Here is a 20,225-nt window from a genome sequence, read left to right as displayed (position 1 = left end):
CCGCTCAGCCAATAATTTAGTCAATATCTTGTAGTCCGAGTTCAACAGCGAGATCGGACGATAAGATTCTGGTAATAGACTATCCTTCCCCGCCTTCGGTTTTAGAGTGATATATGCCGCTGAAAATTCAGAGCTTGGGACTCTCTCCCTCTCAAAGTAGGTGGAGTATAGATTTGAAAGAGTTGGGGATATTTGCTCTTTTAGCAGCCGGTAGAATTAAATCGGAAGCCCATCTGGGCCCGAGGCTTTACCCAATGACATGGACATTATTGTCCTTTGGATCTCTTCCTCCCCTATATGGGCATTTAGTTTCTCCAGCTGTGATTCTGAGATCTGCGGGATATTGATGTTTTCCCAAAATTTATCTCTCAGCTCGGTCTCAGGAGAACGCTCACTAGAGTATAGAGTAGAGTAGTATGACGCAAATGCTTCCGCAATCGACTCAGCATCTTTCACAATTCTACCTTGGGCCTTCAGGGCCGCAACATGTTTAGAAGTAGTATTTATGTTTACTACTGTTGCCATGAGCTTCCCCGACTTATCCTCGAATCTGTAATATTTGCCTCTTGTTCTTAAAAGAGCCTGTGAGGCTTGATTGGCCAATAATGCATCATATTCTTTCTTCATGTCTGTATATTTACGATAGTTTAGGCTAGAGGGCTTTGTACAATAAGTGCGGTACGTTTCCGCCAGGCAGTCCCTCAATCTCCCGACTTTCTCTGTGTATTGTTTTTTCCTGCGAGCCAGATAGGCAATGATATTGCCCGACAAGACCGCCTTAGCTGTCGTCCAGAATAACTCGGGGGAATCTATATGCTGAGCATTATTTGCCCGGTAGTCATCCCAACAGTGAGCCAAATGGTTGTGGAATTCCTGAGAGTGTAGTAAATACCTCGGGAATTTTAAGGTCCGTCTATTGCACACCGATGGATTCCTATCTATAAAAAGCACTATGGGTGCGTGGTCCGAGACCGCCACTTCCCCTATTTTGGTATCAATGACATGTGTGAGTAAGGAGTTTGAAACCAGGAATAGATCAATACGGGACATAGAAGGAAAAGCATGCGACACACAAGTATAGTCTTTCCCATCTGGGTGTAACTGCCTCCATATGTTCACCACATCCAGGGAACTTCCCAACAGCGTAAAGGTGTCCCTTTCAAATTTTTCTGAGGCTCTAGCTGGCCTTCCATCTTTCCCCCCATGTACCCCTCTCAGCCTATCACAGTGGGGGTTGGGAGTGAGGTTAAAATCCCCTCCTAGTATAATATGAGTACCCAGATAGGGGGTAATAACTGCCACAATGGCATTCCAGAATCCTCTATCTCTTTGATTAGGGGCGTAGATGTTACAAAGTGTGTAAATTTTTTCCGCAACACATATCTGGACTATTATATATCTGCCTTCTGGGTCTTTAAGTACATCCCTCACCTCATATTCCAACCTCTTTCCCAGGAGTATCGCCACCCCCCTACTAGCAGAATTTTATGAGGCATATTCGACTCTCCCCACCCAGTCACATCTCAGTTTCTCATGTTCTGAATCTAAGAGGTTCGTCTCCTGAAGGAACGCAATCTCTGCTTTCTTTTTCCTGAGCTGGGTGAGAATTGTTTTTCTTTTTATTGGGGAGTGGATACCTCCAATATTCCATGAGTAGAGATTAAATCTTAAATTCTAGACCGGATCCCATGGGCATGTTTTGACTGCAAGTGTGAGGGTGTATGAATTTTGTTCTAAAAAAAAGGGCATAGGGGTAAAAAGACAGGTAGAGAGAAAGGGAGGGAAGAGGGGAAGAAGAAAAAAAAAAAAAAACACTTCTCACCGCATTTTACAGGCTCCTGGTTCAGCCTTACAATACTATGAGCCACCGCCAGACCCCAATGGATGTCTTGAATTAAAAGTAGTTCTATGTAAGGAAAAAGAAGAGTTGTTATCTTGTCACTTATCACAACAACTTTGATATGCAAGTAAAAAAAACCTGAAAATAATAATTAACTTCAAACAGTCTAAAAAAAACTTCACAAACTTCCCAAGAGGGAGAGCTTGATCCCCTAGGGCCCTCACCCTGGTTAACGACTAAGGGTCTATCGACACCGCAGGACCTGTGGCTGTCCACTGTCTTTCTCAGATGAACTAAGTGGCATCGTTTTTGTCCTGAAAGCAGGACCCTACTGGCAAAAACAAGGCATATTATAACATAACCCGTCAAAAATATCACCGGTTGTCTCTTCCCCAAAAACTTCCTAGCCATTATGTACAGTATAATAAAATCAGTTGTGCAGCTTAAAATCTTATGCACTAATCACACAACCTGTTGGCCTTTCAACCTAGGTCCCCCCCCCTCCTGTTCCCTTGCCGGGCTATGTGCAGGGCTACGTGCAGGTGGTCCCCCTCTCTCCACAAATTCCTGAGCTTCCAAGGGTGAGTCAAAAAACCTTGGTCCCCGTGAGGTGACAATTTTCAGCCTGGCTGGGTATAAGAGAAAGGCCTGTCTACCTTCCTATGCAACCTAGAGCAGAGGGGGGAAAACTCCCTGCGTTTCCGCATGAGTTCTGCGGAGAAATCCTGAAACAAAAGCAAGCGCGCATTTTCAAAGGTCAGCTTGTCTATATTTCTGTACGCTCTCATGATGGCTGTTTTAGTTTGGAAATGCAAGAATTTAATCATAATGGGGCGGGGTTGTGGCCTGTCTGCTCCTGATCTTTTTGGTCCCACTCTATGCGCTCTCTCAACTCCACCAACTAAATCTCTCACTGGGATGTTTAGCAAGGTGGGCAAAGTGTGTTCTACAAATTGAAGTATGTCAGATTGTTTAACCGTTTCAGGCAATCCTAGAAGACGCACATTATTGCGTTGTGATCTGTTTTCCAGATCATCTATTTTTAGCTGTAGAGTCAAAGCTTGTCGTTCAAGGCTCTCAATTTTATTAACATTAGCTGCATTACTGTCCTCCAACTCAGATATTCTACCCTTCGCCTCTGTTACCCTAGTTGAGAATTGTTTAACGTCATCAGTGAGCGTGTCTACCCCTCTCTGTAAATTATCCATCTTGGGCATGAACAGCATAGAAATTTGTTTCACTATAGGGTGAGTATCTATCAGGTTTTCCTGAAAAGGCTCTGTGCTGGTGCTCTGGGTGGCCTGATCATTTCCAGCTTTGTTTCTGCTCTCACTATTTTTATTGCGGCCTGACATTGTATGATTGGTTAAGTATCTCTCCATGTACCCATAGAGTAGGGAAAGCAGGGCCGGAGTTGTAAGGGTGCGAGTGTAGTAACACAGCAAATCAAAATGTGATGCAAACTATACTGTCTAAACCAGACAGCACAACAAACTATTACAAGCAGATATATGTTTTGAGCTTAACAATCCCAGATCTTCAGGACCTGCAACAGAGAGATAGCTATATGACTGGTTGTAAGAGTGTGGCAATTAGCAGGAAGATTATCAGATGCAGATTTTGGTAAGCAGCTCCCAATATGTGGCTTTCACTTGTCACACAGTTTCAGAAACAAATTAGAGCCTATATCCAAGCAGCAGAAGTATGACTGAGCTAACACAGTAATTCAAAGTGTAATGCAGATTATACATCTAAACCATGTAACATAACATGCTATTACCAGAAGAAATATGTTTTGAGCTTATTAATCTCAAATCTTTAAGACCTGCAACAGAGAGATAGTTACATGACAGGTTGTAAAAGTGTGGTAGTTAGCAGGAAGGTCATCAGATACAAGTTTTGTAAGCAGCTCCCAATATGTGGCTTTCACTTGTTATACACTCTCTAGAGACAAATTATCATCTATACCCAGGCAGCAGGAGTATGAGCTAACACAATAATTCAAGGTGTGATGTAAATCAGACAGTCTAAACCACACAGCACAACATGCTGTTACCAGGAAATATATGTTTTGCAGCATGAAAATTATCAGATGTTAGTTTTATAAGCAATTTCCAACATTTGGCTCACTTGTCATATATTCTCTAGAAACAGGCTGGAGTCTATATCCAGGCAGTAATCACCCCTCTCAATAACTACATTCAGTCCTTCTCACAATCATACATATCATACACACTGGAGAGGGATTCACTAGCAAACATAGGACTAAGGAGATCCCACCACTTCCCGCAGCAGAGAATTGCAATAAAAATAAAAATACAGGCAATAATATAGGCCAGTTAGTGTACTCTACTGTGCAATATTACTTTTGCAGAAAAGTTATAACGTGTTTCGGCCGTGACACGTGGCTGAAGGGAAGGCCTTTAGTGCAAAGTTCTGCATCAAAATCCTCAGACGTCCCCTTGTCTGCTGGATGGGCTATTCACAAGCTAGTTGTAAAAGCAGTGTCTCTATTACCCCAGTATTGTAGCGGGTCTGTCGTTTCAAACTGTAACACCAACTGCCTCAGGGTGTAAGATGCAGCGTGCAGTTCTCAATCCAGAACTCGTGCCTAACCAGGTGGCAGTCCGGTAGTTGTTATACAATACAGGACCCTGTCACTCAAAATAGTGTAATGTGGCAGTTCTTAAAGCCTGCGTCCGGGTTGAGCAAGATGGGAACGCCCGTTGAGTCAAGAGTTAGCCCAAAAGCAAAAACAAAGGGCTCCATGATGTCTAGGGCCCTGTTTCAAAGCCTTACTTTACTTTTAATGGTGCCGCGTTGGGACCCAGTATTGTCCGGTCTTAAAGATGGCGCCGGGTTTTGCGCCAAAAGAATTCTCACTGCGTGAGAGAAATATGCAGGCCTGAGGGTATTACAGTCTCTGTTCGTCTTCTCCCTGCCCTACTGCTGTGCTCACATAGGGGTCTACTTACGGGGGCTAGAAGTTCGGGGTCGGCAGCAAGAGAGAACCTCCGGGAGTCACGCTAAACCAGGTTGCGTCTCTTACCGGATTCCTTTATCTCTCCGCTAGGTCTGTTTCAGCCGCACCAGTAAGCCTCCAATCTTCGCTTTCCGAAAATCCCCCGTGTAGCTTGGGTTGCGCTCCTGTTGAGCCAATGTCCGACGTGGCGTTCCGGTGGTGGAGCGATGTCGTGCTCTCACAATCTCTATGGAGGTTGGCTAGAACTGGACTCCTCCACTCCGGGCAGCTGTCTCTGCCATGGAAAGATCACCGGGCGTAGGGCTCACTCTGTGCTCAGATATTTGTCCCTATTTGCAGGTGGTAAACTCTATATAACATAAATTTAGAGTCCATGGGACACGGAGCTCCGTACTTCTGCTGCTCACTCCTAAGCCCGCCCACCGGAACTCTCTGAATATCCAAAAGGAAACCTTTTAAAATAACTGCTGTGATGTTTTCATTTAATTGGGATATTAAGGTAGGCGCCCAAGTTTTGAGGTCCTATAAAAAAAGCTGATATCACTGTTCATCAATAACTTGTGTGTTGATAGCCATGTATAGACTATACACCCCTTGATTTTGATCATTAAATAATTGATTTTCTTTCTTTATCTTAATAGCACAGTGTAACAATTGTTCACATTCCTGGAAAAAGACCATTTGGACAAAGTCTTGTAAATATCTATGTGAACGGGCAACAGAAAGTTTCTGCACCACTCAAGTTTCCTTCTATGAGTGAAGTAGGTTTTTATTTAATACTTGCAACTATTTCTCTTATTCATAACAAAATTATTTATTTGTCAAATTATATGGAGACTTATATGTCATGATGAAACTCAGATTGGTGGGAAAACAAAATAAAATTGATTTTTTGATAATCGGACAGTTTCCATTGTTTGGGGGTTTGTTTTTTTTTTTTTTTTTTTAAAAAAGCTTTTTGTTTACTATGGCTATTTATATTTAGCAATTTGTATTACCTTATAGCCATTCACTTACTGTTGCATTGGGTCCGCTGGACAAAGGACAAACACTCCACCGCCCTCTCAGATTCCTGATCCACCAGTGTCTCCTCCAAGTGCATCCAACAGGTCATCGTTTGGTGGAATTCTGTCATCCCCCTCGTGGGGTTCTTCACATGGAAAAACAGATTCAATGACCAAGTTCATTTCGGCAGGGACCCAGGATAGTGAGTGGGGTTCACCAACTTCCTTAGAAGGTCAACTTGGATCTGTTCTCATATTTCATGAGGTTCTGCAAGCTGCTCAAGTGAAGGAGCTGTATTTGGCTGGTACGTGTCTGAATTATTTTATTATGTTTTTAATTATGACACAATGGATTTTTTAAAATTATTATTTTAATTGAGGACATAAGAGTAAATACACAAACAATGGAAAAAATTAAAAATGCTCACATCAAATATTTGCGTCATATCATATAACCGATCTGAATCATGCAAAAGTACAGTCCTATTTTTTCCCTTGCTCGTATATATGAGGTTCACTCTTGGACCTCTTATACAATTATACATAATAAACAAAGGGTTAAAATAGTTGAAAGTTAACTTTCAAAGCTGCGTAGTAAAACAAAAGATAGAACTATATTGTCAGAATGATATAGAAAATCATAGAGTAAAGGCCAAAACTGGACCAACTGTTAATATTCTTAAAAAGAGGGGAGTAATGCCTTGAATATAAAATGAGAGATATATAAACAAGGTGATATACAGTAAACTCTGTTAACCGGAACTCAAGCAACCGGCACTCTCAAGCCTGTACATTAAAATTAACACTAACGTTCCTCCGCAGCTTCCTTTCTCTATAGTGGGCTCTCAAAGATGAAAGCAAGCCATTTAATGCCACCAGATCCTACATAACTGCTCTTGAAAGTTTTGAGCACAAGACAGTCTGAGAATTAGACATCACACTGCCACTGGGTGCCCGGGATTGAACGGAGGCGGCATTAATATTAATTATTCATTTGGTTTTATTTACTATATTAAAATATTAATATCAAGTAAATACAGTGTTATAGTATAGTATGGGTTATAGAACTAATTAGACCTATTTTTAATAGTAATTCTCAAGCAACCATAAACTACACTTATCTGGAATCTACCAATCCCCATGGGTGCCGGTTAACTGGGAGTTTATTGTATAATGTTTTAAGTTTAGTGATTGAAAGTATCATGTTTCTCAAACATATTTAGATGTTATATAACAATATTTTCTAAGAGGGTCTTCATTTGAGTTATAATGCAATGAATAATTGAAAAGGATTTTTAAGAAATAAAATTTTAATGTGCAAAAGAAAACTCACTTTAAAACAGATCCATAAGCAAACAGTAAGGCAATCGCCTTTGCAATAGAACACATGATGGCACTTTAGGAATATTGTGTAATATATTACCCACTCACCGCCTTGGCCGCTGGCCCCAAGACTATTGCCAAAGTATAAATTAAGTATATAAGCCATATTTGCCCTTGGTAATGCAGTAGTAATCTGGAAATTACTTTAACCTTTTAAATTACTTTTCTACATTCAAATTAATTAACTGACAAACATATTGATAAAATATACATATTTCTGTGTTGCTCTCTGCAGCCTTATTTTGAATATCTGATTATTGCAGACACCTGTCCTTTATTATGAATATTTGAGCACTTCAAACAACTTATAATTAGTCAAATGTGTTGATCAACCTAAGAACTGATTAACCCAGGTCCCTGGGTATCATATTGTTCTTATTATGCTTCTAACTGTTTTTAGCTTTTTTTCTCCAACATAGGTGTGTCCGGTCCACGGCGTCATCCTTACTTGTGGGATATTCTCTTCCCCAACAGGAAATGGCAAAGAGCCCAGCAAAGCTGGTCACATGATCCCTCCTAGGCTCCGCCTACCCCAGTCATTCTCTTTGCCGTTGTACAGGCAACATCTCCACGGAGATGGCTTAGAGTTTTTTTTGGGTGGCGGACATTGTTAATAAAGAATGGGAAAGGCCCGGTATTCCTTTCGTCCCTCCCCCCATATTTAAAAAATTGTTTCCTATGGTCGACCCCAGAAAGGACTTATGGCAGACAGTCCCCAAGGTCGAGGGAGCGGTTTCCACTTTAAACAAACGCACCACTATACCCATAGAGGATAGTTGTGCTTTCAAAGATCCTATGGATAAAAAATTAGAAGGTTTGCTTAAAAAGATGTTTGTTCAGCAGGGTTACCTTCTACAACCAATTTCATGCATTGTCCCTGTCGCTACAGCCGCATGTTTCTGGTTCAATGAGCTGATAAAGGCGGTCGATAGTGATTCTCCTCCTTATGAGGAGATTATGGACAGAATCAATGCTCTCAAATTGGCTAATTCTTTCACCCTAGACGCCACTTTGCAATTGGCTAGGTTAGCGGCTAAGAATTCTGGGTTTGCTATTGTGGCGCGCAGAGCGCTTTGGTTGAAATCTTGGTCGGCTGATGCGTCTTCCAAGAACAAGCTACTTAACATTCCTTTCAAGGGGAAAACGCTGTTTGGCCCTGACTTGAAAGAGATTATCTCTGATATCACTGGGGGTAAGGGCCACGCCCTTCCTCAGGATCGGCCTTTCAAGGCGAAAACTAAACCTAATTTTCGTCCCTTTCGTAGAAACGGACCAGCCCAAAGTGCTACGTCCTCTAAGCAAGAGGGTAATACTTCTCAAGCCAAGCCAGCTTGGAGACCAATGCAAGGCTGGAACAAGGGAAAGCAGGCCAAGAAACCTGCCACTGCTACCAAGACAGCATGAAATGTTGGCCCCCGATCCGGGACCGGATCTGGTGGGGGGCAGACTCTCTCTCTTCGCTCAGGCTTGGGCAAGAGATGTTCTGGATCCTTGGGCGCTAGAAATAGTCTCCCAAGGTTATCTTCTGGAATTCAAGGGACTTCCCCCAAGGGGGAGGTTCCACAGGTCTCAGTTGTCTTCAGACCACATAAAAAGACAGGCATTCTTACATTGTGTAGAAGACCTGTTAAAAATGGGAGTGATTCATCCTGTTCCATTAAGAGAACAAGGGATGGGGTTCTACTCCAATCTGTTCATAGTTCCCAAAAAAGAGGGAACGTTCAGACCAATCTTAGATCTCAAGATCTTAAACAAGTTTCTCAAGGTTCCATCGTTCAAGATGGAAACCATTCGAACTATTCTTCCTTCCATCCAGGAAGGTCAATTCATGACCACGGTGGATTTAAAGGATGCGTATCTACATATTCCTATCCACAAGGAACATCATCGGTTCCTAAGGTTCGCATTCCTGGACAAGCATTACCAGTTCGTGGCGCTTCCTTTCGGATTAGCCACTGCTCCAAGGATTTTCACAAAGGTACTAGGGTCCCTTCTAGCTGTGCTAAGACCAAGGGGCATTGCTGTAGTACCTTACTTGGACGACATTCTGATTCAAGCGTCGTCCCTTCCTCAAGCAAAGGCTCACACGGACATTGTCCTGGCCTTTCTCAGATCTCACGGATGGAAAGTGAACGTGGAAAAGAGTTCTCTATCTCCGTCAACAAGGGTTCCCTTCTTGGGAACAATAATAGACTCCTTAGAAATGAGGATTTTTCTGACAGAGGCCAGAAAAACAAAACTTCTAGACTCTTGTCGGATACTTCATTCCGTTCCTCTTCCTTCCATAGCTCAGTGCATGGAAGTGATCGGGTTGATGGTAGCGGCAATGGACATAGTTCCTTTTGCGCGCATTCATCTGAGACCATTACAACTGTGCATGCTCAGTCAGTGGAATGGGGACTATACAGACTTGTCTCCGAAGATACAAGTAAATCAGAGGACCAGAGACTCACTCCGTTGGTGGCTGTCCCTGGACAACCTGTCACAAGGGATGACATTCCGCAGACCAGAGTGGGTCATTGTCACGACCGACGCCAGTCTGATGGGCTGGGGCGCGGTCTGGGGATCCCTGAAAGCTCAGGGTCTTTGGTCTCGGGAAGAATCTCTTCTACCGATAAATATTCTGGAACTGAGAGCGATATTCAATGCTCTCAAGGCTTGGCCTCAGCTAGCGAGGGCCAAGTTCATACGGTTTCAATCAGACAACATGACAACTGTCGCGTACATCAACCATCAGGGGGGAACAAGGAGTTCCCTAGCGATGGAAGAAGTGACCAAAATCATTCTATGGGCGGAGTCTCACTCCTGCCACCTGTCTGCTATCCACATCCCAGGAGTGGAAAATTGGGAAGCGGATTTTCTGAGTCGTCAGACATTGCATCCGGGGGAGTGGGAACTCCATCCGGAAATCTTTGCCCAAGTCACTCAGCTGTGGGGCATTCCAGACATGGATCTGATGGCCTCTCGTCAGAACTTCAAAGTTCCTTGCTACGGGTACAGATCCAGGGATCCCAAGGCGGCTCTAGTGGATGCACTAGTAGCACCTTGGACCTTCAAACTAGCTTATGTGTTCCCGCCGTTTCCTCTCATCCCCAGGCTGGTAGCCAGGATCAATCAGGAGAGGGCGTCGGTGATCTTGATAGCTCCTGCGTGGCCACGCAGGACTTGGTATGCAGATCTGGTGAATATGTCATCGGCTCCACCTTGGAAGCTACCTTTGAGACGAGACCTTCTTGTTCAGGGTCCGTTCGAACATCCGAATCTGGTTTCACTCCAGCTGACTGCTTGGAGATTGAACGCTTGATCTTATCGAAGCGAGGGTTCTCAGATTCTGTTATAGATACTCTTGTTCAGGCCAGAAAGCCTGTAACTAGAAAGATTTACCACAAAATTTGGAAAAAATATATCTGTTGGTGTGAATCTAAAGGATTCCCTTGGGACAAGGTTAAGATTCCTAAGATTCTATCCTTCCTTCAAGAAGGATTGGAAAAAGGATTATCTGCAAGTTCCCTGAAGGGACAGATTTCTGCCTTGTCTGTGTTACTTCACAAAAAGCTGGCAGCTGTGCCAGATGTTCAAGCCTTTGTTCAGGCTCTGGTTAGAATTAAGCCTGTTTACAAACCTTTGACTCCTCCTTGGAGTCTCAATTTAGTTCTTTCAGTTCTTCAGGGGGTTCCGTTTGAACCCTTACATTCCGTTGATATTAAGTTATTATCTTGGAAAGTTTTGTTTTTAGTTGCAATTTCTTCTGCTAGAAGAGTTTCAGAATTATCTGCTCTGCAGTGTTCTCCTCCTTATCTGGTGTTCCATGCAGATAAGGTGGTTTTACGTACTAAACCTGGTTTTCTTCCAAAAGTTGTTTCTAACAAAAACATTAACCAGGAGATTATCGTACCTTCTCTGTGTCCGAAACCAGTTTCAAAGAAGGAACGTTTGTTGCACAATTTGGATGTTGTTCGCGCTCTAAAATTCTATTTAGATGCTACAAAGGATTTTAGACAAACATCTTCCTTGTTTGTTGTTTATTCCGGTAAAAGGAGAGGTCAAAAAGCAACTTCTACCTCTCTCTCTTTTTGGATTAAAAGCATCATCAGATTGGCTTACGAGACTGCCGGACGGCAGCCTCCCGAAAGAATCACAGCTCATTCCACTAGGGCTGTGGCTTCCACGTGGGCCTTCAAGAACGAGGCTTCTGTTGATCAGATATGTAGGGCAGCGACTTGGTCTTCACTGCACACTTTTACCAAATTTTACAAGTTTGATACTTTTGCTTCTTCTGAGGCTATTTTTGGGAGAAAGGTTTTGCAAGCCGTGGTGCCTTCCATTTAGGTGACCTGATTTGCTCCCTCCCTTCATCCGTGTCCTAAAGCTTTGGTATTGGTTCCCACAAGTAAGGATGACGCCGTGGACCGGACACACCTATGTTGGAGAAAACAGAATTTATGTTTACCTGATAAATTACTTTCTCCAACGGTGTGTCCGGTCCACGGCCCGCCCTGGTTTTTTTAATCAGGTCTGATAATTTATTTTCTTTAACTACAGTCACCACGGTACCATATGGTTTCTCCTATGCAAATATTCCTCCTTAACGTCGGTCGAATGACTGGGGTAGGCGGAGCCTAGGAGGGATCATGTGACCAGCTTTGCTGGGCTCTTTGCCATTTCCTGTTGGGGAAGAGAATATCCCACAAGTAAGGATGACGCCGTGGACCGGACACACCGTTGGAGAAAGTAATTTATCAGGTAAACATAAATTCTGTTATTCAATTAAGCAAATCCTTCTCAATTTCCTTCCCAATTTTGATTAGATTTTGGTTTTGAATATACAAATCTATAGTTGTGGCCTCATTGTGGTCTACCTCTTTATATCACACACGATAATATATGCATGATAGCAATGTAAAGCTACAATTTTTAAAAAAATATATCAAGTTTTCTAGATGTGCATAGTTACTTATAGGATGTATGCATGAGCAGCAGCTTAACAAAATAGGAAATTAATTCAGTCATCCAAATCATCAAAATGTTTTTTAAAGGGACAGTATACAACAATTTTCATATAACTGCATGTAATAGACACTACTATAAAGACGAATATGCACAGATACTGATATAAAAATCCAGTACAAAACCTTTTAAAAAACTTACTTAGGAGCTCCCAGTTTAGCACTGTTGATGAGGTTAGGCAGGGAAAACAGAAACACCAGACACTCCCCCATTTCCTGCATATGTAAAGACAGATTATACAAACAGGAGCCACAGGAATCTGTAGACATCAGTATACATCTAAAACTTTGGGGCTTGGTTAGGAGCCTGAAAATCAGCAAATGTTATTAAAAAAAGTAAGCAAAACTACATTTTTACAAAAGCACTCTCAGATGGGCTATATAAATGGATCATCTACAAAACATTTATGCAAAGAAAAAATGCCCCTTTAAAACAGTGACATTAATGTAAAGGAAAAAAAAAATATTATGGAACTGTCATTTTCCTCTGCAGGGACAAAGTGAAAAGGACAAATATTGTTATTTGGAGAAGTCCATTTTAATGTCCTGGTTTCTCTATTACTGTTGAAACTGATAAATCTATAAATGAGCTAAAGACTTCATATGTGTATTGTTTTTCAGGGCCTAATAGCTTGAGTCCATGGAAATCACAGGAACCTGACTTAGCAGATTTACCCAGCAAACTGCTTCTTTATTACACTCCTAAGGTGAACAAAGATATTATGTTTTTTAAGATATGTTGATTTATTTTTGCTTGATAAGTGTCCATTTTTTTCTTTGATGATTTAAAGGGGCAATAAATTAATTAAATAACAAGCTAACTCTCAGCTGTGCATTGCTGCTCCTGAGCATACCAGGTATGCATTTCAACAAAGGATACCAACACATGAAGCAAATTTGATAATAGGAGTAAACTAGAAAATTGCATGCTCTATTTTAATTATGAAAGTTTATTTATTTCGTAAAATGATGATGGTCCACAGTCCTCCATAACATATGGGATATATTTACCACCACTAGGAGGAAGTCAAGAACCCACACAAGAGTTTTAAAACCCTCCCAGCTCCCATCTCTCTCTTAGTTTTGTTCTTGGCCTCGTAGGAGATGGTTGAGAATAGCGGTAGTTTCACCTACTTCCTTATGGATTACAAATTGAGAGCTCAAACCTATGTGAGACCCAGAGTCCCTTTGTAGTGTCATTTACAAAGAAGACAAAGACTTCACAGCAGCTGAATGATACAGGAATACCCTGTTATGTGCACAGCATTTCCCTAACGGAACTTCAGCCATAACTAACCTCAGGCGTTGTGGGGACTCGTCCCTAGCCTCCCCCCGAGGGACTCAGGTATTTCCTACTGCAATCCTCTGCGGTACTTGATACTTGCACTGCATGGGCTCTTTACTGGATACTGCTGCAGCTGCATTGACATTGATTGAGATTCCTGGTAAGCCAGTGGAGGGGTGCTGCGTAAGGTAAGTGACATTACATAGAGCACATTTGTAAGTACTCCGACACAGGTACAGCATAGCCAGGGGACCTAAATGGACAGTATACACCAATTTTCATATAACTGCATGTAATAGACACTACTATAAGGAATTATATGCACAGATGCTGATTTATAAATCAAGTGTAAAACCTTTTAAAAACTTACTTAGAAGCTCCCAGTTTAGCACTTTTGATTAGGTTGACTGGGACACCTAGTGAAAGCAGTCTCTCCCCCCTTCCTCTGCAAATGAAAAGACCCTTTACACAAACAGGAGCAAGCTGGAGTAGGTATACATCAGTATTCTTCTAAAACTTTGGGGCTTGGTTAGGAGTCTGAAAATCAGCACAATGTCATTTAAAAATAAGCAAAACTATACATTTGAAAAAAAACTGTATGAGCTATATAAATGGATCATCTACAAAACATTTATGCAAAGAAAAATCTAGTGTATAAGATCCCTTTAACCTACTCCCTTCATGACAAAAATTTTTCTACCTATCTGGTCCCTAAAGGTTTCTATCATCATTGGGAACATTATTAGTCGAGCATCTGACCCTTTACAGCCCTCTGACAGTTCTATGGGTATTTTTGAGGGCACTTATAATTTTTAATATGTGGTTTGGTAGAGGAGGCTATATATATATATATATATATATATATATATATATATATATATATATATAAACTATACAAACAAGGAAATAAAAATGATATAAATTAATACGATTTTAAAATCTCACTGGATATTCAATAGATATACAATCAAATACTATACATAAGTTAAGTCAGAAATGAGAACAACATTTTTCCTATGGGATTTTTAAGTCTGTATGAAGGCTCGTTAAATGTTGTTATATTTACTTCATAGATCCCATATGAGTGTGGTACCACAGATGGAAATACACTAGTTCTGAGTTTAAGTATGGTAGTCTTAGATCGCTAATTTTTGTAGCATAGATGTGAATATTATATGAGCGTTTTACTTACGTGTATCTTCAGCCTTTTGGCCCAAAGTTACCTCTCTTCCTATCGTAGGACTCTGTGGTTCTCCTTCCGATCCTTACAGTGCACTGTGATGAGGGCTTATTTCTACCAGAGATCCACCGCTCATTTAATATCCACAAGATAGTACTTAATTTAGAGACCCAATGGACCTCAATCTTTCCGAGGAAACTTTCTCCAAACAGGTCTTTTACTTAGACCAGCTGTTTCGCTCACCTGTGTGGCTGCAGCAGGAACACTGTGACGTGACTCCCTAGCCAAAATAGTGGCGGACAATTCCTCTACTGAGGATTTACAAAATTGCATTAAGACACTTAAAATGGCTCAAACATTTCTTTATGATGCTGTAATGGACAATATTAAGATCAATGTCAAAAATATGTCTATGGCAGTGCTGGCAAGGAGATCCTTATGGTTAAAATCTTGGTCAGCAGACATGATATCTAAAAAATAGACTGATGACTCGTTCCTTCCAAGGGAAGATTCTATAAGCTTCAGACTTGGACTCTATTATTAAGACAGTCATTGGTGGGAAATAATCCTTTCTTCCTCAGGATAAAAATCAAAAGTAAAGAACAAATGAGGGAGTCAGTTTTGTTCCTTTCGCTCCTCAGGAGATCAGAAGTCCTCCACTTCTCAGAAAAATGAGCCCTCCAAGTCAGCCTGGAAAACTGGTTCTTTGTGGTCAAAGAACAAGCAATCCAAAAAGTCCAACAACACCACTAAATCAGCATGAAGGTGCGGCCCCTAAGCCAGATTCGGTTCTGGTAAGTGGCAGAGTCTCCTTTCAAGTCAGTTCAAGACCCCTGGGTTCAAAATATAATTTCTCAGGGTTACAGGATAGGTTTCCAATCCAGACCTCCTCAAGGACAATTCATTCTGTCTCATGTTCCTAAACTTCAGTCAAAGGTGACTGCCTTTCTAAATTGTGTTCAGGAATTAGAGGATATGCATGTAGTTATCCCAGTACCTGTATCTTAACAGGTTCAAGGGTTTTACTACATGTTCATTGTCCCAAAGAAGAAAGGGACTTACAGACCTGTCTTAGGTCTAAAAACTTTAAACATGTTTGTTAGGGTTCCCACTTTCAAGATGGAAACCATTTACACAATATTAACCTTAATTCAACATGGTCAGTTTATGACTACTATAGACCTCAATGATGCATACCAGCACATTCCTATCCACAGGGATCACTATCATTGAACTATAATAGAGGTTTAGATATTGTCTAGAACCCGGGTGCGCTGCTCTTGGCTTTAGGATAAATCTTTTTCTGGAAAGTTGCAACTGGGAAATATCCGGAGACTATCCGAATAATAGCTAGGCAAAGCTCCTTTTTCACTTTTCACTAAACACAACCAACACATTAGTACACACTAATTCGATACCTTTGCCTTTCTTCTTTTCTCCTCTTTTTCTTTTTTTTGACTCTTCTTTCTCTTTATTTTTATTTTTTTTTATTTTATTTTTTTTCTTCCCCCTCGGTATCCTGGCACATGCACACAAATCCAATTCCATACGGTCATATCCAGAGTCACAGATACACATTTTATAATATCACAACTGCACTTAGCTATCACCCACTGACGTATTCCCTTTTAACACAGATAATTTTTTTACTCACACCACAATCACTAGGAGCTCTGCTATTCGTAGAAATCTTAGATGGATAGATTCCTGACTGGCCATAAAAATATCAGTGAAAACATGCCTCCCAAGTCAACAAAAGTTAGGAAACCCAGAAGCAGCCTTGGTTTAACAGATCTAGATCAATCAGAGAAAAACCCTATTATGAGTCAACATATCGACACAGATAGCCTTGTGAAACAAATTTCAGATATCTTCTTACCTCACTTTGATAGCTTAAAGAAAGAGATAATGCTAATGTCTAACGAAATTAAGCAAGTCTCACATAGACTGACTGAGATGGAAGCTAGGAGTAAAAAGAAATGCCAAGATACAGCGCTACACTACCCTCAGATGAGGGTTGGGTTGCTAAAGATGGTGTCCACGACTAGGAATGTGTATACATCAAGGTTAATATATAATATTGTGTTACACAAAGAATATATATAAAACCATGTGAAAAAGTACTTAAAAGGTAAAAGATTAAAAACAAAATATATATATATATATAGGATGTGATATTAAAATGTATTAAACAAACATTTTATTAACATAAACTGACAGTTAAAAATACAGTTAAAAATAGATTCAACAATCTAATGGATTGCCCCATACAATGTCCAAGAAGTTATGTCCTATGTAACATACAAGTGTTTAAGTCCCATACCAAAATGTCCAAAGCAAATGTTCAAGGTTAATATCCAAAAAAAATAAAAATAAAAATGATAATATGTCCAAAGTTGGTGTAAAAATCAAAAAGGTGAAAAAATGTAAAAAATATATTAAATATTTTTTGAAAAGATGAAAAAATGAATAAAAATATATAAAAAATATATGAGTTGTGATCAGCAACCCATATGGAAGGAATATAATATATGTGATAGTGAATAATTCTCGTGAGGTGTACACCTAAAAAGTGTGTATATAAAAGGGTGTGGTAAAAAATGTGTCATAAAAAATGTGTCATAAAAAAGGATTCAAAATCCTGGTGAAATAAATAAAGTCCAAATTGCTCCAAAAAAATGTGTATATTATTCCAAGTATTCCAAATGTGAGTGTAGAAAGTGCTGGGTTGATGTTCCTCTTCTTAAAAGGTTATCAAATGTAATGGGATATCCTCCTGTACCTAAAAAAGTGTACAGAAAATAGACATAGTGCAATAAAATCACTTTAGAATGACAACAACAGATGGAAGCTAGAATATCTGACATAGACGATCGTCAATTTAGTCAACAATCCATATTAGATACTCAAGTAAAATTAATGCACACTCTCCAACACCGGGTAGAGGATCTGGAAGACAGATCCAGGAGAAATAATTTAAGATTTATAGGATTTAATGATCCGAAGGGATCTGCCGATATAATGGATCTAATAGCCTTTCAGCTACCTAAAGCGTTAGGGTACCCTATAGAACAATTGCCAATTAAAATTGAGAGAGTGCATAGATTGGGACCCGCTATGTCAAAAGATGGTACCCCTAATGTACATAGACCAATCATAGCTAAATTTTTGGACTTTCAAGACAAGTCTAAAGTTCTTATGCTATACCGGAAAAAATACCCTTTTGAATTCGATAACAAAAGTATCTTAATTTTCCAAGATTTTTCTTCTGAAACAACGATTAAAAGATAAGAAATGTCCCCTTTTTGCACCCAGTTGATTGAATTAGGTGTAAAGGTCAATCTGATATATCCTGCTAAATTGCAAATTGTGCACAAGGATGAGACGATTCTTATTGACAATATGGAAGAAGCAAAACAATTTATTCAAAAGGTTAAAGTACAGAGAGAAAAAACTTAATAGTCAGTACTGATAGAGGGTTTCTATACATTATATCTCTGTTGAAACATTTTTCAAATATAAATGAAACTTAAAGTGATAAATAAGCAAGAGTTACTAGGCTGTAGGGGCCTGTTTGTCTGCATATTTATATGCAGCTGTGTGATTGTTCTAAAGGATGTTACTTTTTTTTCTTTTTTTTTTTTTTTCTTCTTCTTCTCCATTTCTTTCTTCCCTTCTCTCTCTTCTCCTCTCTTTTCCACACTCTTTACAGCTACATTAGGAGTGTGTGTTTTATTCGGAGGTTTTAGGGTCATATTAGGCCCAAAGAAATTAGATGATTAAAGGTATTAATATAAGCTCTTGGAACGTGGGAGGCATTTCCTCTCCAGTTAAAAGAAAGAAAATTATACATTACTTAAAAAGTTTCTCTCCTGACATTGCACTAATTCAAGAGACTCATCTTAGTGAGAATGAAGCAGGGAAACTAAAGATGGGTTGGATTGGAGAGGTAGTATCTGCTCCAGCAGTAGGTAGAAAAAGAGGAGTGGCTTGCCTTTTTAAAAAAAAACTTAGACTATAAAATTATTTCCAAAGTGGTGGATAAAGAGGGGAGGTTTTTAATATTAAGAGTGAATATACAAGGTCTCAATTTCACAATCTGCTCAGTATATGCGCCAAATGAATATTGTCCAATTTTCTGGCAAAACTTATATACTAAGCTTATAGAATACATAGACACTCAAATTATAATAGGAGGTGACTTTAATAGAGTCTTTAACCCCCCTTTAGATAGGCTAAAGAATATTAAGAGTGCTAGGTACTCTAGGGAGGCAAAGGGTCTTGACAGTTTCACTAAAAATCTAAAATTGAGGGATATTTGGAGGACTCAGCATCCTGATGAGAGAGCCTATACTTGTGAATCAAAGACATATAAGAGTTTTTCAAGAATAGATATGATATTAATAAGTGAATCGTTATTGGGCGCTGAGATCTCATCAGATATTTCAAATATTATGGTCTCGGATCATGCGATTACCTCAATCTCTATTGACCAACTGAAGCCCCCTTCAGAGAATAGCGCAAGCTTTTTTTTCCCCTCTTTTCTTTTAGCTAATTTTAAATTTAGAAATTGGCTACTCTCCAAATGGAAGGAATTTGTATCTCTTAATAAAAGTTATTTGTCAAAGATTGAAATATTTTGGGAAGCAGCCAAGGCGTTTCTTAGAGGACAAATTAAGGCTTATATGAGTGCAAGAAAAAAGAATTTAAGACTAAGAGAGGATCAGCTGTCAAACCAGCTAAAAAATAGTTACACAAGATATCTAAATAATATCTCTAGGGCAAATTGGCAAAAGTATCAAGAGGCTAAAACAGAGAGGGAAGTTTTTCTAAAGCAGCAGATCTTCCAAAGAGATATCAATAATAAAGTTAGATACAGCAGATTTACGCCAGAGACGGCTAAACTACTTGCTAAAATAGTTAAAAGTAAAAGGAATAATAATTATATTGGAGCCATTAAGTTGAATGGCAAAAGGTTTACGGCGCCAAAAGATATCTTGGCTAAATTCCATTCCTTTTATAAAACACTATACTCTATGGGTAAAACAGACTTAGAAACAATGGCTAAATTCTGGAACAAAATCGAGGTACCAAAAATTAAGTCGGAACAACTAGAGTTCTTGAATAAAGAGATAACAGTAGATACTTTATTAAGAACATATCTCCTTCAAGATATTTCACGGAGGCCAATATTACTTTGATCTATAAAAAAGATAAGGATGTAGAGGCAATGGATGCATATCGACCCATATCTCTGCTCAATGCAGATTATAAGATAATAGCTAGTGTTTTAGCCGAAAGATTAAAAGTAGTACTAGGAGACCTAATACATTCGGATCAGAGTGGGTTTATGCCAAAGAGAACTATACAGAAAAATATTAGGACTGCAATGTTCCTTATTGAATTGATGATGCATAATCAGAAAGATAAGAAGCTTAAACAGGTTGACTTTGCTTTATTGACGGTCGATGCCGAAAAGGCATCCGATTCTATTTCTTGGAACTTATTTAATACGATGGGGAAATTTGGGATAGTGGGAAACTT

General features: G+C 39.8%; 1 protein-coding gene across 6 annotated transcripts in view; it reads left to right on the top strand.

The window, feature by feature from the left end:
* The window catches only part of NBEAL1 (neurobeachin like 1), a 759,124-nt gene that overhangs the window by 278,930 nt on the left and 459,969 nt on the right, over positions 1–20,225 (top strand). For all 6 annotated transcript variants that reach the window (XM_053698681.1, XM_053698678.1, XM_053698680.1 and 3 more), the window contains 3 exons: positions 5,465–5,584; positions 5,829–6,132; positions 12,838–12,923. In XM_053698681.1, coding sequence (XP_053554656.1) covers positions 5,465–5,584; positions 5,829–6,132; positions 12,838–12,923 — 510 coding nt within the window. The remainder of the gene's footprint in view (positions 1–5,464; positions 5,585–5,828; positions 6,133–12,837; positions 12,924–20,225) is intronic.

The sequence above is a fragment of the Bombina bombina genome, chromosome 1, assembly GCF_027579735.1.
Source record: "Bombina bombina isolate aBomBom1 chromosome 1, aBomBom1.pri, whole genome shotgun sequence".
In the NCBI taxonomy this organism is placed as follows: Eukaryota; Metazoa; Chordata; class Amphibia; order Anura; family Bombinatoridae; genus Bombina; species Bombina bombina.
This window is presented reverse-complemented; position numbering and strand designations above follow the sequence as displayed.